The 17,224-nt window shown below is 47.6% G+C and overlaps 1 protein-coding gene across 1 annotated transcript in view; it reads right to left on the bottom strand.

The window, feature by feature from the left end:
- LOC118213469 (fibrillin-2) overlaps nt 1–17,224 on the bottom strand; it is a 103,778-nt gene that overhangs the window by 83,529 nt on the left and 3,025 nt on the right. Inside the window, exons 3-6 of the mRNA XM_035392484.1 lie at nt 16,386–16,484; nt 15,330–15,425; nt 13,727–13,822; nt 1,644–1,841 (exon numbers count right to left, since the gene is read on the bottom strand). Of these exons, the coding sequence (XP_035248375.1) occupies nt 1,644–1,841; nt 13,727–13,822; nt 15,330–15,425; nt 16,386–16,484 (489 nt within the window). The remainder of the gene's footprint in view (nt 1–1,643; nt 1,842–13,726; nt 13,823–15,329; nt 15,426–16,385; nt 16,485–17,224) is intronic.

A 17,224-nucleotide genomic window follows, 5' to 3' on the forward strand; every position in this document is an offset into this window, starting at 1 on the left:
CCGCACACATCCCCAGTGAGAGACAGGGGCTGTTAAATACAGGTTTGCGTTTCTGAGCTCAGCGACTGACACGTTTCTGATAATGTAGACCTCGAGCAGATGGTCACTTTCGTCTCTATATGCGAGAAATCGGCTGTCATGGCGACATGGATGTGCCAACCCAAACACACAATAGTGACCCAGGAGGAGAGTTTGTACCACAGGAGGAGAGATTCAAAGAACATTCCAGAATGTCTTTTTGTTCCCTTTATCCTGATTGGTCAGTGACCGTCTCCAGTCTGTGACTGGTGAGTGTACCTGTTCAAATGCGATCTCAGGTGAGGACGGAGCAGGTCTGTGCAGAGCAGCAGTTGCGGGGGGATGGAGAGGGGTTGTTTGGGGGCAGTGCCTCACCCCCCTCGTCCTTATCGCGAGGGGGGGTGGGGGGGACAGGAGGTCTGTTTGAGAGGTTTTTCCACTCCACTATTGCCTCTGGCTCTGCTTACAGGGGGCATCTGAGGCTTCACCCCCCCCCTTCCCTCCCTTAAAACCGCACCTGCCCACCCCCCCCCCGCCCCCCGCCCCCCACCATCCTGACCTAATTTCTCTAACTGTTATTCCACCACCTCAATGCCATTCCTTTATTCTCTTTCATTTCCTTCCGTTTCTGTCTGTCATCACATCCCGCCCCCCCCCGCCCCACAGCCCCCCCCCCCCACAACCCCCCACTCCTGCAGTTATTCACCTGGTTTGCCTTCATAATTTATACCATTTGCTCTATTATTCCTGTTAGCTTTCAGCTCAGCGGTAACCTGCTCAACCCATTTTATTTCCTGTCTGCTACTAGGCTCTCCCTCTGTAACCGGGTTCCTCTCAAGATTTCTTCCCATTGGGGAGTTTTTTTACCTCATGTACGTGCTATTTGGGGGTTCAGGCCTGGTGTTTTGCTCTTTTTGCTGTGTCTCTTGCCTTGCTTCTCTGAAAAGCGTTTTTGTGACAGTTCTCTGTAAAAAGTTCTCTGGAAGTATTTCTGTCCGTTGTTTGCGATGCGGCCGCCGTTTGCGTACGCTCAAGAAAACAAGAATTAAAACACAACAAGCTAACAATAAAACACTAGCTGCTGCTGTTTGCATAAGTCTGGTGACTGTTTCATCATGGGCCAGAGGGTGCGGCTCACCTTCACAGGCCGCGGTGCGGGGGTGGGGGGGGTGGCGGGCAGGATGGCGGGAGGGGCTCACCTTGGCAGGCCCCGGTGCGGGGTGGGGGGGTTAGGGTTGGGGGGGTGTGGCGGGAGGGAGGGGCTCACCTTGGCAGGCCCCGATGCGGGGTGGGGGGGTTAGGGTTGGGGGAGGGGGTGCGGTGGGAGGGAGGGGCTCACCTTGGCAGGCCTCGGTGCGGGGTGGGGGGGTTAGGGTTGGGGGGGGGGGTGTGGCGGGAGGGAGGGGCTCACCTTGGCAGGCCTCGGTGCGGGGGTGGGGGGGGGGAGGGTGGCGGGCGGGAGGGAGGGGCTCACCTTGGCAGGCCCCAGGGGGGGGTGGGGGGGTTGGGGTTGGGGGGGGGGATGGTGTGGCGGGAGGGAGGGGCTCACCTTGGCAGGCCCCAGTGCAGGGTGGGGGGGTTAGGGTTGGGGGGGGGGGGGGGTGTGGCGGGAGGGAGGGGCTCACCTTGGCAGGCCCCAGTGCGGATGTTGGGGATGAAGCCGCGGCGGCAGGGTTGGGGCTGGGGGGGGCACATTTCGCAGGGGTGCCCCCAGGCGCGGCCCACCGTGGCGCAGCACAGCGTCTTGGTGCACACGATGCCGCTCATCTGGCCCTGGCACATCTGGTTACTCACCTGCGTGAAGCAGGGCCCGGTGCGGTAGTCTGGGAGACAGGAACAGAGGAGCGAGAGAACACAGAACATTAGAACACAACAGCATGAGAACATAGAGCGTTAGAACACAACAGCATGAGAACATAGAACATTAGAACAGAACAGCGTGAGAACATAGAACATTAGAACAGAACAGCATGAGAACACCCAGTTCTGTAGTCTGGGACACAGGAACAGAAGAGTGCGAGAACATAGAACGTTAGAACATAACAGCATAAGAACGTTTAATAACAAGAAGACTACCTAATAACAGGAACACAGAATTAAGCCTACCTATGCTAACATTTTTTCCCATTTACAGCACCAAGCTGCTTACCTTTGAGATCAAAGTCTCTGTTAGCCATCTAAGCTCAATAAACTGAAAAGCTCAATAAATCAGCACTGTGCGAGCTTGGCTGTGGGCCGCAGTGGGAAAAGTTAAAGTTAGCTGGTGATGTCACACGTTTCGCAGGCAGAGCCACGGGTGTCACTCATGGAGATTGCGCATGAACGCAGCTAGAAATAGTAATTCCAAATTAGGGTGGGAATTGGACATTCTCAGCCGCACGATGGGTGCCAAACTTTAAAAAAAATAAATAAAAGTATGATAGCTGAAGCTGATGGTCTGTGCTCTCTCTACACTGAGAGCCTGCTGCAGTAACATCTGCATGAAAGCAGCCAGTCAGGATCTGGATCCGGACACTTCTCCGCCCACATACCACTTCATTTCTTAAAAACGAAAATTTCAGAACGTGTGGCTGCATCCCAGATTTAACCTCCAACCCTTCTAACATCTGGCGTTCACACAAAAACGCAGCGCGGAGAACTGCTCCAGAGAGAGAGAGAGTGGCTAATGATCTGTATATACGCGCTAGCTCCGGCGCTATTAATAACTCTGGGTTTAAGCCCGGTGGAGCACTCACCGCGTTACAATCGACTATCAGGCAGAGCTGTCCAGAGCGATGTGCGGCAGTGGAGAAACTCAATGGGATACTCTCAGGAATACAAAAGCGAGACATCACCAATAAGGCACCGAAGGCCCATTTAAAATCAATGAGCGAAACGTTAGCCTAACTAGCAGCAAACTGTATTGTAACCAAAGAAGGTACGACTAGGCAAGATAACCCATCTTTAACGGCTATACCTATAACATCATGCAAAAGGAAATCCAAAGAAAGAAACATCTTGATATTATAAGCATCTGCTCCTCTTCCGGGGGCACATAACCCTTGAGAGGTGAAGGTGGGGGGGGGGGGGGGGGGGGGGGGGGTTGGTTAATGGGGTAGGCGTGGCCATCTCACCTTTGTCACATTTCTGAATAGCGTCTTGTTACCCTTTTTATTTTTTCGCCAAGAAAATAGCTTATGCAGGTCTAATCACTTCCAGACTGGGTTGTTGTGGTGAACTTCTGACCCCGGTCCCAGCGGAAGCTTTTTAAACGAGTTAAAACGCGTTCGGGAAACGAAGCGCCAGGGACGTCAGCGTAATCATCACCATGGAGACGCATCGGCCCTGTGCCTGTTAAAGCGCAGGTGGAGCAGAGTGTGTGGTTCTGTGTGTGACACAATGTTGTAACACTGACAAAGCATTCCAGTAACGTTGTGAGAACCTTTTCCGTTAGCTGGGATCCAGTTTTGTACCGCATGCTCTCCCTGGAATTCCCTTCCTTACACACCTACAGTACAGTCTGACAAAGCTGGACAAGTTTAAAACCTGGTTGAAAATGTTTAACTTCAAACTTTAACATTTTTCATTGTGTTAACCCTTTTGACGCCAGTGAAACACTGCAGATAACTGGCAATTTTTAAAAACTGTTCTGATCAAAAGAAAATGTGTGAATAAAAAAAAATGTTATTCAATGCAATTGTTCATTTTGTTCAGTAAGATGTTTCACTGAGAAGTCTCAGCGGACTGCTGGAGTGTTTTCAATGTTAAACGGCAATTAAAAGAGTTGAAGGATTAAAAATAAGAATCTGCCTTTGTTCTGGAAAGCATGTGTTGTGGCCTGATGCATACCACTGCAGGCTGCAGTACATATGCATTCTGCAAGAGGGCTCCAATTAAACGGATAGAATCACTGGCTGAGCACCCCCCCCCCCCACCAAAAAAAAACTGTAAATGATCTGCACCCCAATGACATGCATAGTGTTCTCCAGATTATTTCGCCCTCCTAACAGCACAAACAATAACAACATAACATCTAACACTGTACCAAACACATCCCAGAGCGACGTCTTTCCTGGATCGCTACAAACAAAAGTTAAGTTGAAAGGATGCAGGCTACCTTTGAGAGCTTTGCTGAAGCTTGTATCTCAATTTCAGAATGTTTTTTCAATCTCAACAGGGTAGGGGGGTGGGGGTGGGGGTGGGGGTGGGGTAGGGGGGAGAGCGAGCGTGGGCGACAGTTCAATTTGGGACAGTTTTGTTTGGCCACAGTCCTTGCAAGGATTACCCAAACCCAGGCAAAATATACAGCACCAGCACAAACTGTTTTACTCAGCCGTGATCTATATTTATAATTCGCTGATGTGTTTGTGGACATCGCTGGAAAAACGGCGCAGCTGAGATTTCCCGGAAAAGGCAACTGCGCCAACGCGGGCTTCTTACCGCGAGCTGACTCGATCTTGGCTGGCCTGACGGGCCGGCCTGGCCTCACAGTGGAGCAGAGTCGCTATTTTCTAAACATTTATGGGGGGTGGGTCCCGCTTGTGCGCGTGACAGCCTGCCGAGGACATGAGGCGTCTGTCTGGCGTTTTAAAAACTGAGGGGGGGGCACACATATAACGGCACTAAAAAATAGTGTTGGGGGGGGGGGGGGGCACAGATATGACGGCACTACAGATCGGTGTCGGGAATTTTGATTCTTTAAAACGAATCAGTACCCTCGAGTCAGTACATCAAAATGAATCCAACTTTCAGGAGCCCGAGTTACTCAGACTTAACCATTTAAAAAAAAATTTTTTTTAAACACACTCGCTTTGCCGAATATACTATTCACTTTTTATTTCTGCCTGTCTGCCTCGAGCTGGACTCACTCACTTGCACTCCCTTGAATCAGTCCAGGAGCTGAAATTGAAGTTTCAGTATGTACCACTGACAGTTCGGTATGCGCCGAGTTTAAAAATGAATCGTTCAAAAAGATTCGTTCGTTCACTTCGGAACGACTCCACTACGGATCGGTGGCCTGGGCGGGGAGTTTGTAACAAACTTCTGCCTCGGGGGAGAGCGTTGGCTTCTCTACACTCTCCCGCATGGATCGACTGACTGATTGTTTTGGTTATTTTTTGGGGTAAAAGAACACAGACATCACTGTACGCAAGTTGTGCCCAGAGGATGGCTCACAAGCGTATTAGCATTAGCAACGCTCATTACCAGCGTGGTACTTAGCCCTCAGGACAAAACATCAAATGACACGAAACAGACAATGAAACAAATCAAATTTCATCAGTTTAAAACTTTCCAGCTAGACGTACCATCATCAGAAAATACACAGTGCCATACACTAGATCAGCTAAAATGTGGCCAACCTCAAGCAGAAAAAAAAAGAAAATCAGCAAGACTGCAGCATAAGCACAGCTGTATACGATTTCGTTCCAAATTGGAAAAGGGGGCATATAAAAAAATGTTCTAAATTGTTGGGCTGCCATCCCAGAACTATTATTGGGTATCTCTCTTATCCTGCAGAGGTACTGTAACCACGGTAGCCAACATGAACAGGGTCTGCAGGTGAATGGTGATCAAGATCATCACAATCTTGGCTATAGATACAACATAGTAAAGGAGAAGAGGAGGGTAGTCCATACTGCCACAGGATAATAGACTTCAGGCAGATTTAATGGTAAACCAGGTCATATATGCACACACTATGCATTGCCATTCACTGGTATTCAGGTAGAGCACTGCCATTGAATATTTGAGTGAGATACATAACCTGAATTGCTTCAGTATATATCCAGCTGTATAAAATGGGCTGTCTGTTAAAAAAAAAAAAACAATACCAGGTTAAAACCCAGTATATGGCTGGAACTAACACAAGTGATCCGGCCGACCAATGGTGTGACTTCATAACTCGGCCGACCAATGGTGTAACTTCATCACTCACTCAGTCAGTCAGTCACAGACATTCGCGTTTGTAGGGCTGGCCCCGCTGTTGCGGTCCAGCCAAACAATAAGGCAAGCTGTGTAAGTCAGTTTGGGCAAGAGCGTCTGCCAAATGCCCAAAAAGCCAAACGTGATGTAATACTTGTCCAGCAGATATCTGAAAATCTAATACAGGAAAATCTAATATGGCTGGGAAAGCGCTGGCTATGGAGCTGTATTGCGAAGTCTGAGGTCAGATCCTGGTGTGTTTTCGGCTGTCCTGAGACCGCAGCAAAGCTGGGAACAGACATGAAGAGGCAGAGGAACAGACTGAGTTCTGCGTTTCAGCGGTAAATGAGCATAATGCCCTTAATTTGAGCTACACCGAATAACTGCAGCATCAGGCTGCTCACGCACATTTCGCTTGCTGGTGCATTCTGGGTAATTGCAAACAGGTTCTGTGATGAAGCTCGGGGACGTGCAGGAGCGTGTGAAAACTCCGCTCGCCTGTGAAGCTTTTCAGACGCGCTGTCGACACGGAGGTCTGCTGACCGAGTGAACCAGGTGAGTCACACCTGGGAGGGCAGGCTGGGGGTTTCCGACTGACTACAAGCATCCCTGCGTGTTTAACGGACATACACTCACACACACGCACACACACGCACGCATGTACACACACACACACACACACGCCCGCATGCATGTACACACACACACACACACACACACACACCCGCACGCATGTACACACTCACACACACACAGACAGACACATACACACAGAGACACACACATGCAAACACACTCACACAGACACACACATGCAAACACACACACATACACGCAAACACACACATACACACACACACTCACACACACACACAATAAACACAGACACACACACACACACACGTACAAACACACACTCACACACGTACACACAAACACGCACACACACACACAATAAACACAGACACACACACACAAACACAATAAACACAGACACACACACACACACAATAAACACAGACACACACACAGACACAGACAGACACACACACACACACAATAAACACAGACACACACACACATACACGCACACACACACACAATAAACACAAACACACACACACACACACACACAATAAACACACACACACACACAGCTGTATTGCATCGCACCCATAATTCACGCCGTGACGTTTATAACAAACAGCTCATAAATTGCTCGTTTTCCCTCGTCTTCCATGCCAAATGCAGCGTGTAATTAAAGACTTAAAAATGAGGGACTTCCAGAGGAACCATTTGCCTCTGGCAAAGCTGACCAAGGGCGCAATAGCGAGGCGATCTGATTGGTGCGATCGCATCACGCATCACACACCGCAGTCCAACCATCCACCATTTACCCACGTGTCACGTCACAGACCCTGTCCCCACACAGCCACGTTAAAATCTACATTAAGCCAAAAGCTAATCTGAAAACAACGTGAAATAAGCGTGACCAAAAGCCAAACAACTGGAAAACAAACTATAAATGTCACCAAATTTCACAATAACTGGAAAGGGAACGCGCATTATTAGAGTACGATAAAGCAAACAAAGGGAGATAAAGCAGTTTGTGTTGGCCACAGCCTTAGCCCGATAACAGTTTCAGGGGGGGGGGCGAGGGGGGGGGCGCTGGGGTTAATCATCCTGTTGGTGCTGAAGGGCATATCTTTGCCTGCCCTGTGTACCATGTGACTTGCTAAGCTGCTCCAGAGTAAACAGACAGCACAGAATGCTTTTTATTATCCGGGCCCATTAATACAAGCATCAACCGATTGCCCTGATAAATGGAAGGCCCAGCGGCTCGGTTCCTCCATCTTACCCCTGGGGAAAGGCCTCCATGTTGTGCCAAAACGCCATAATGGCTTTAACTGAATCAGTGTGGTTTCCAAACAGAGAGGCCATTATAGTTCACTAATTTAATTCAATACTGGGAGGGGGGGGGTGTTGGTTAACATCTCAGCTGATTGAAATAGATGAACAGAACAAAACACACAAACAGTTGTAAAGCACAAACAGTTGTAAAGATGCAAGATACGTACATGTAAAAAAACAAAAGGTGACGTTACATCACTTGCTAAACTGCTGCTCGTGTTGTAGCCGTGGTCATTGGTACTGAAAATGCAAGTGTGGCTGTTTATTAGCATTTAGCATTTAGCACTGGGTGTGAACACACAAGGAAACTGCATAGTAATGGGAAAGCCTATTACACACAGTCTGTTATGTGACAGGCATTAAATTTGTTGTCTTTTTTTTACATTTTTTTTTTTTAAGATTACTGGAAAACTGGGGGTGTTTTCAAGGTTAAAGAGATACAGAACTTTTGGGGCCAACGTTAATAACGGATGTTTGTCTATCTAGCCGTATTAACTGATACGGTATCTCCCTGTTTTACTTTACAGCCACAAAACACAAACACTAACCGAGCTTCCGCGTTCAGGGAAGACGCAGATGAGCACAGATGCTCATGAAGGGAAAAGGAGCCTCAGTCTAGTGAGCGACTGAATCTCTGCACAGTGGTGACTGTGAGTGTCGGTGAAGTGAGGATCAAGAAAAAGAGGTTTCGTTCCTGAATCCGGAAGCTCACAGCCCCTTAGATTCCCTGCTGCTGAGCCAGTTAGTCCAGGATCAGGAAGTAACCAGTCAGATTCTCTGGGTGTTTGGTGCATCATGGCAATTTGCATTATGGGCCGCGAGTTGGGTATAAAACGAGTGCACAGACAGAACGCGAGACCAGTTCTGTTTCTCCTGTGCTTGAATCTGCTTTCTTTTGACATTAATAAATGAGCACAACGGCTCAAAAGTGCGATCCGCCTGGTCTGTCCCTTGCTGAAATCGCTACAGCACTTTTTGAGCTCGACATTTTATCTTAATTAACAGCATCAGCAGCACATCAAATGTGCCAGCTCATCATATCGACCATAACCTCAGTGTCAGTTCCTTTTGAGCTGTTATTAGACATTGCCTATATGACCCAAACGTTGTTATGCATCCCAAATCAAAACATGTACAGCAATACAAATGAAACTAACGTAGGCTGAAAAACAACCAGAACACAATGTCCGTCGCCACTGCTTTTCAAATAACTCGGTAACAAATAGCAACCGTGTAACAAACACAAAAATAATACAAAAAAAAAAAACAGCAAATAAAAAAGAATGTTGGGTTTCCAAAATACATTTTCACATGGCTACAAACACTCAAGCTGGGTCACATTAATTTTGTGTGTCAACAGTAGTTTGAGGCAGAGAGTTCCTGCGGAAATTCCACTATCTGGGGAAAAAAAAAAAAGACGTTCCTCTCTACGGCTGGGGGCTTTCGTTTGAAGACAGAGAAAGCCGACGCACACACCTGCCACACACCTATTCCTGATTAAAGAAAACGCAAAAACCGCACAGCGCTAAAGCAGACCGCTCAATGAACCAGAAACCCCTCATACCCACAGACACTCCCTTTCCCCTAAAACAAACAACCCTCCAAAAAGCTCAGCGTGTCGAAGAACACGCCAAGCGTCCCATATGGTACTCTTACGATCATGAGTTATGATTATTATGACAAATCTGCCAAAGAAATCAGGCTAAACACTGACACAGAACACCACCCCGTGTTGGACAGAAGACAAATGCCATCATCCAACAAGAACACTGCCTCGCACACAGTAATGAAAATAATTAGCTGGCCATTCGCTCTCACGAGCTGATAGCAAGCGGTACGGCGGCAGATTTATGCTCAGATGAAGAAATCCTTCCAACGGGGCCATCTGCAGCTTTGATTTGATTCTTATGCAGAAACATGCGCTCACCACTGCAGGAGAAACACAACGGCTCCTTTGTCTCGGTACTTAAACGACAGTTCATATCTGTGCATTATCTGTCTGGACCTCTTGATTAGCTACATATCCCTAGAAGCCCAAAATCTGTGCTTTCAACGAAAAACAGACTTCCTTTGTTCAATGACTGCCTGCCATACACAGCAAACACTGCCAACCCCAACCCCCCCCCCATTGAAATTCAATTCAACCTCATTGTCATGACACATGCACAATGAAAAATGTGCATGCTGCACTTTTTAGGAATTTAGGAATGATACCAATAAGTTAATATGTTAACATCAAGCTCTTAAAATCAGGAACATAAAAACACTGTGGGCCTCATTTACTAAGACCTTAAGCATGTGGAAAAGCTTTTCAGCACATGCAAACCAATAAAACTGACCAATGAATGGTCATGGTATTTGTGTTGCACCAATCATTGGTTGTGTTATTTTTTTTTTGGCATGTGTACTAAAAGGTTTTAGTACATCAGGCCCTATGTGTGCAAGAGAGGGGTTGAGAGATACAGGGAGAGAGAAAAGGGGGGGTTTGGGGGTGGGGAGGTGGGGGGGAACACGTCCGGCATGCTCCAGAAATTGATATCCGGGGACGTTTTAACCAAGCGGAACACATTTTATGTCCATCTTGGCCACAGGCCTTTTACAATTCATGGGGGAGGGGGGGGGGGGGGATCTGGTCACTCATGAAAGCCTCTGCTCTAGGCATTCCAGGGGTCACCTGTGGCTCACTACAGATTCCATAGATTCAGATTCAGATACTCTACACCTGTAGCCCTCTCCGTTTCATCGATGCAGGAGGTTCTGCGCAGTAACAGGAGTTCCTGGTGCTGTATCACAGTGCAGAATGTCCTCTGCCACAGTGCTGTACCTGCTCAACGCTCCATTAATGAACTTTCGGGAGATAACATCAAATCCCGGTGTTCCCGTGTGAAAGGGAGATGGAGCCGAGTTTCTGGTGGGCATAAAGGATCTGTGATGTCACCACAGGTAAGTTTCAGGTAAGAGCTTGAGCCCTCCTGCCACCCCCCCCCCCCCCCCCCACTCCAGCACAACAGACCAGTGCCCCTGGATTCCCCTTCAGCCAGCAGCACATCTGCTGTCCCTTAAAGGCATACTATACGCAGGGTTTCTTAGCCTTGCTGTAGTCCTGTGTTTACAGTCAAAGACATCTCCACCTCTGTCTTCATCCCCACCCACTCACCCTGAGTACCCCACCTAACGTAGCTACTGTAGCTGGGTTAGCTAGTGGTAACTCTGCTTGCAGGTCCAACAGAAAACAGGCCAGTTACGCGTCGCTTTTCATCCCCTTGGCTAACTAAAGCTGTCGCCCCCGAAGAAAAGCAATTCCAAGGTTGACTCTAGTTCTTGAACAAGTCCTGTCAGCTTGTCTTTTTTGCTTCGCTGTATCTGGGCTTCTTTGCTGCAGCTAGCTAGCTAGCAAACACACCGCTGTAGTCTGGTCCCCTCTGTAGCCACACCCACCCCTCCCCACACAGAAAAGAATGCCATGCCCAGAAACATCCCAAACACATTTTTTCGAACAAAAAATACAGACAAAGGTGCCTGAATTCCGCAAAAGTGCATAAAGACAGACTGGCAGTGCATCACAGATATGCCTCAGCATGTTTCATTCATAATACTTTCCAGATAAAACTCCTGCGTTGAAAGCTTTAAGTGAGGCTCGCATGTCACAATGCGAACACAATAAGAGCAGCAACTACGATTAAAAGCAACCGCCCAACAACCACCAACGTGAATCACTTCCCCTCCAGCACCTTCTTTAGATTAACACTGCTGGCTATAATTTTAGATCGCCAACCGAAAAATTTTGTGAACAGTGTCAGCATATCTTTTTACTCTTTACGACTTTATTACTCATATGACTCAACCCCCATCTTCACGTGATCATTTACCAGTAAGAATGTGTCATTATATTCCCCGCAAGAAACAGTAATAGTAAAAGAGCGTAACTCATATATCACTGCAAACACAAAGACAGTCCAAAGTCAGTTTGTTCTCCTAATAAATAAAAAAAAAAAACAGAAAATATGATTCACTTTGCATGTCTTCATACAAAGCTCTCTACTACTCCAAGAACAACTTGTGTTTGTTCTGATCTTATTAGAAGCATTGCCTGCCTAAAATACGCATCGCCTGCAGTTGGAACAGATTTGATTGGGGAAGCTTAAGAGTTTAAAGCAGACGCTGACTCAAACCTCAATTCCTTGGAGCAGCTGTTGGTGCTGAAGAAAGTCTAAATTTGAAGTACAATATTCTTTTGGAAGATGCGGCCATGACGTAATGTTTGACGCAGTGGCAAAGGAGAGAGATTAATGCTCTACTTTAAGCTAGAGTCCAAAGAAAAGGGACCAAATCACAACATCCAATCAGGGGCACCTATGATCCCCCCCTAAACACTGAATGACCAATCAGAGCCATCTATTACCCCTCCTCGCACATTGAACCACAAATCAGAGGCTCTTATCGAATCGCTGCCACCTATGACCACCCGCCCCAACACACACACTGAACAACCAATCAGAGCCACATATTAACCCTCTTCAAACACTCAACACCCAATCAGAGGCATCTACTACTCCTCTTCAAACAATGAACAACCAATCAGAGCCACATATTAACCCTCTTCAAACACTCAACACCCAATCAGAGGCATCTATTACTCCTCTTCAAACAATGAACAACCAATCACAGCCACCTATGACCACCCCGCCCCCTCAAGCACAGAACAGCTTACCGGGGTGTGTTAATTGGTGACTTTCTCTCAGGAGAAAACCAATCCCCTCCTCTAAACGGAGGAGCTTCCATATAGGCTAAGGTAATAAAGTACAAAAGGACGTCTTAAGACACAGACACAGGAGGTTCCACAGGCCTGAGAAACAAGGCCATTCAGGAGCTGGGGGGCTGATCAAAATCAGCTGAACAGACCCCCGGCCAGCAGTTTAATCATCTCAGGGGTACGGACTTGAAAAGCATTCCACCCGCTCTGTTTAGAGGGGCTCAGGTGACAGACAGAGAGAGATAGAGAGCTGCTTTTACCTGATTCCCCCCAAATCCTAAGAGCGCTTGGTCTACTGGCCTAAATCCGCCTGTCAGATAATGCCCTGTTCAGGGTGGGTCAAACACTGCAGACAGCAGAGCATTCAGTGAAGTACATTCAGCTGAAGACGAGAGATTAAATGACAGCGATCCCAAACAGAAGGACAGTCGGTGCCAAGCAGAGAGGCACAAAGTTTATTCTAGACCAGGGCTGCCCGACCCAGTTCCTGGAGATCTACCGTCTTGTAGGTTTTCATTTCAACCCTAATTCGGGACACCTGATTCTGCTATTTAGCAGCTCAAGAAGATCTCCAGCTGTTGAATGCAGTGTGTTTTGTTTGAGTTGGAGTGAAAACCAATAGGATGGTAGAGCTCCAGGAACAGGGCCAGGCAGCCCTGCTCTAGCTGTGGAATGAGGTGTGCTTTGTTAGGGTTGGGGTGGAAACCTACAGGACGGTAGATCTCCAGGAACAGGGTTGGGCAGCCCTGCTCTAGCTGTTGAATGGGGTGTGCTTTGTTAGGGTTGGGGTGAAAACCTACAGGACGGTAGATCTCCAGGAACAGGGTTGGGCAGCCCTGCTCTAGCTGTTGAATGGGGTGTGCTTTGTTAGGGTTGGGGTGAAAACCTACAGGACAGTAGATCTCCAGGAACAGGGTTGGGGAGCCCTGCTCTAGCTGTTTTAGGGGAGATGGGGAGCGGAATGAGAGGAGGTGAGAGGGGTACGAAGGGAACAGAGCATGCAGACCCGCTGTTTTCAGGACAGACAGACAGACAGACAGACGGACAGACAGACGGACGGGTGAGTAACAGTGTCCGGGGGGGGTCCAGTCTAGACGGACAGAGGGGTGAGTGACAGTGTCCGGGGGGGGGGTCCAGTCTTACCTCTCTCACACTGGGGGCCGGTGAAGCCGTAGACGCAGGCGCACCGGTTGGGCCCGATGCACCGACCGCCGTTCTGGCAGCCGTTCTCACAGACCGCTGAAAAACCCAACACACAGAGCCGCCCGTCAGTCACCACGGAGACCACGGAGACCCCCCCCCCAAAAACCCAACACACAGAGCCGCCCGTCAGTCACCACGGAGACCACGGAGACCCCCCCCCCCCCCAAAAACCCAACACACAGAGCCACCCGTCAGTCACCACGGAGACCAAGAAAGGAGGGAGGGAGGGAACATCCCCCCCCCCCCCCCGCAGATTTCCTCCTCAGCAGCTCTGCTTCATTTCACAGTGGGGGGGGGGGGGGGGGTTAATGAAGATGAACTCAAACTGGCCCACGGCTACCTTCCTTTAAGAAAACATTTCTTCCCCATTTTGTTTTTTTTTCTTCTCAAAAGTAAACCCTGCCTTTGGCTTCACCGCTTCACCGTAAACCAAACAGAGGCTGATGCGCTTTCGCCTGCGATGCAGGGAGAGTTTGACACGCTGCAGTTCGCTAAACGAGCAGGAGGAAGTCAAAGGGAAGGAATATCTTCTCGCTGACGTCGGGAAGCTTGTGGGCGCTTGGCCCATCACCGGGAGGAACTACGGCTGCGGTAACATAAAAGGTTCCGTGTGAAATAATCCAAATCTCAGCAGATGTGGGCTTAACACTCACCAAAAGCCAAGCAAGGGCAACAGAACTATTCCCAAGCAAGGTCAAGACAAAATCTCCAAAAGCTGAGCTAGGTTAACACAATCCCTGACTTCTAAAATAGGTCAACACAATCCCGGACTTCTAAGCTAGGTCAACACAATCACTGACTTCTAAGCTAGGTCAACACAATCACTGACTTCTAAGCTAGGTCAACACAATCCCTGACTTCTTAGCTAGGTCAACATAATCCCTGACTTCTAAGATAGGTCAACACAATCACTGAATACTGAGCTAGGTCAACACAATCACTGACTTCTGAGCTAGGAGAGCACCCACCAAATGCTAAGCTAGTTTAAAATGCACAGAATGCCAAGCAAGATCAAAACTCACAAAATGGTAGGCTATACCAACACTCAACAAATACTGAACTAGGTCAACACAATCACTGAATGCTAAGCTAGGTCAACACAACCACTGAACGCTAAGCTAGGTCAACACAACCACTGAATGCTAAGCTAGGTCAACACAACCACTGAATGCTAAACTTGGTTAACACTTAATGAATGCTGAGAAAGTCCAAAACTCAACAAAACGCAAAGCTAGGTCAACAGTCACCCAATGCATGTAAAGTTAGATCAACAGCACCAAATACTGAGCTATGTCAACAAAGTGTCACTCAACACAAATGGAGGTTCGCATTTATACTTTGTCGAAGGCCTGCAGGGAGGGTTCCGTTGTCCCTATGGTAACGAGTTAGGCTAGGCAGCGGTGGTAGCTTTGCAGAGGAAAAGTGCACAAAAAAAAGAAACTCAACCGAACTCATGTTTATCATTTAGAAAAACCACCAACACAGAGGGTGTCGAAACTTTTGTGTCCCTAGCCCTGCAGTAGAGAGGTGTGCAGGCACTCACGTTGGCCGCAGTATGTCCCGACGTAGCCCTTCGGACACTTGCAGTGGTCCTCCGCGCACACGCCTCCATTCATGCACCTGATGTTGCACTGTGAGCCTGCGGAGAACAGACAGAGCGCGCTCAGTAGCCATTACATGCATTACATCACATTACATAACTATGCATTACATTGCATTACATCACTCTGCATTACATCACATTACGTCACTGCATTACATTACATTACATTGCATCACTCTGCATTACATTACATTGCATCACTCTGCATTACATTACATTGCATCACTCTGCATTCCATCACATTACATCACTCTGCATTACGTTACATTACATTGCATCGCATCACGATGTGATCAGACTTTACATCATTCATTAACAGGAAACAGCGTTAGCGATTGAGAGAGTAATCATCTGCTTTTGAAGACTTGTCAGGGAGCTTTCAGTCCTGGAGTCCTGTATTTCACCAAGCAGGATTACCGACTTAGCTGGACAACTGCTGAATAAACCTCAGCTCGGTTCTACTCCAGCTTTACTCCATTTCGAGGGTTCTGTGCTGGCCAAAATGGTTCAATCTAGGAGCTACCACACTTTCCACACCTACTGTACCATTGAGGGTTCCATAAAGAACTAAAAATGGTTCCCATATGCAGACAACCCAAAGAACCCTTTTTTTCTACAAGGCCAGAACACTGCTGCTGTACTTCTGAGTGAGACGGTTCACCTGAATATCTTCAGTAAAACAATCCAGCTGTACAGACGGAGATCATATAAACACGTATGCTGTGTAATTTGCCCTGAATAAGGCCATCATCTGCTAAGGCTAAGCAAATAACTCACGTCATATAAAGGAATAAGGTAAAACGGTATCAGACGCTTCCTGAAACCATATTTCCAAAAACGATTAAGGACATAGCATTTAGAGGAGATGTAGAGGGACTTATACACACACAGCGTTCGGGGCGTAGAACAGTAAAAAAAGGGGGTAGTTTCCGCGCCGATTTTAATTCGACTCGTTCTGCGTGCGCAGAAAGACGCGTCGGGGGCCGGGGCACTCACCGGATTTGGCCCCGCAGCTGGGCGCTATCTGCCCGTTAGCGCACGTGCACATGTTGGGGCGCGAGCAGAACCCGTCTCCGCAGCTGTTCCGACAGATGGCTGTTAGGGAAAAAAGAAAAACTTTTTTTTTTCTCTCCCCCACTTATCGAAGAAACCACACGTACAAAGAATGTATCCTTAAAATGATTTAAACCTGACGTTTAAGGAACAGCCATTAAGAAACCGGACGGACCAGAAAACAAGCATCGTTAACTGACAGTTGCATGCCGACATTTTTTTTTTCGTAAAACACGTGAAATTTGCCGTAGGCTACAATAGACGCAGCAATACACTGTATGCATTAAAGAGCACAAAGAATTGCAACTAATACCTCTATGACGCACAAAATTTCGCCATTCACCTTACAGGACCTTATGGATTTTTCCCCCCAGCATTGCGCAATATTTTCAGCACTAGGTTTGAACCACAGGGCTTTGGATTGTAGTGTAGCCTACAGTAAAGTCTAAATATCTCACTGAAATCCAACAAGACAGCCCTTCAAGTTGTAGAGGAAGTCTTTCATTCTTTTAAATTAAAAAATATTTAAAGCGACAGTTCTGCTGTGTAAGTATTTAAAGTCCATAGTAGCACTTGAGGTCTAACGTTGAATGACAGCAGGCAAGAAGGGAGCCTTCTGTGCTGTCAGAAGGTCTTTCCGTTAGCAAATCAAGATCTGATCCACATGCCTCTTCTTACACAACTAGGAAGCATCCACACAGTACAAAAAAGACTGAAAAAAGTTTTTTTTCTTTCTTTTTTCCACGGTTTCTGGACCTCATCCAGAGCCAACAGTAATTTAA

The sequence above is a fragment of the Anguilla anguilla genome, chromosome 14 (assembly GCF_013347855.1).
Source record: "Anguilla anguilla isolate fAngAng1 chromosome 14, fAngAng1.pri, whole genome shotgun sequence".
In the NCBI taxonomy this organism is placed as follows: Eukaryota; Metazoa; Chordata; class Actinopteri; order Anguilliformes; family Anguillidae; genus Anguilla; species Anguilla anguilla.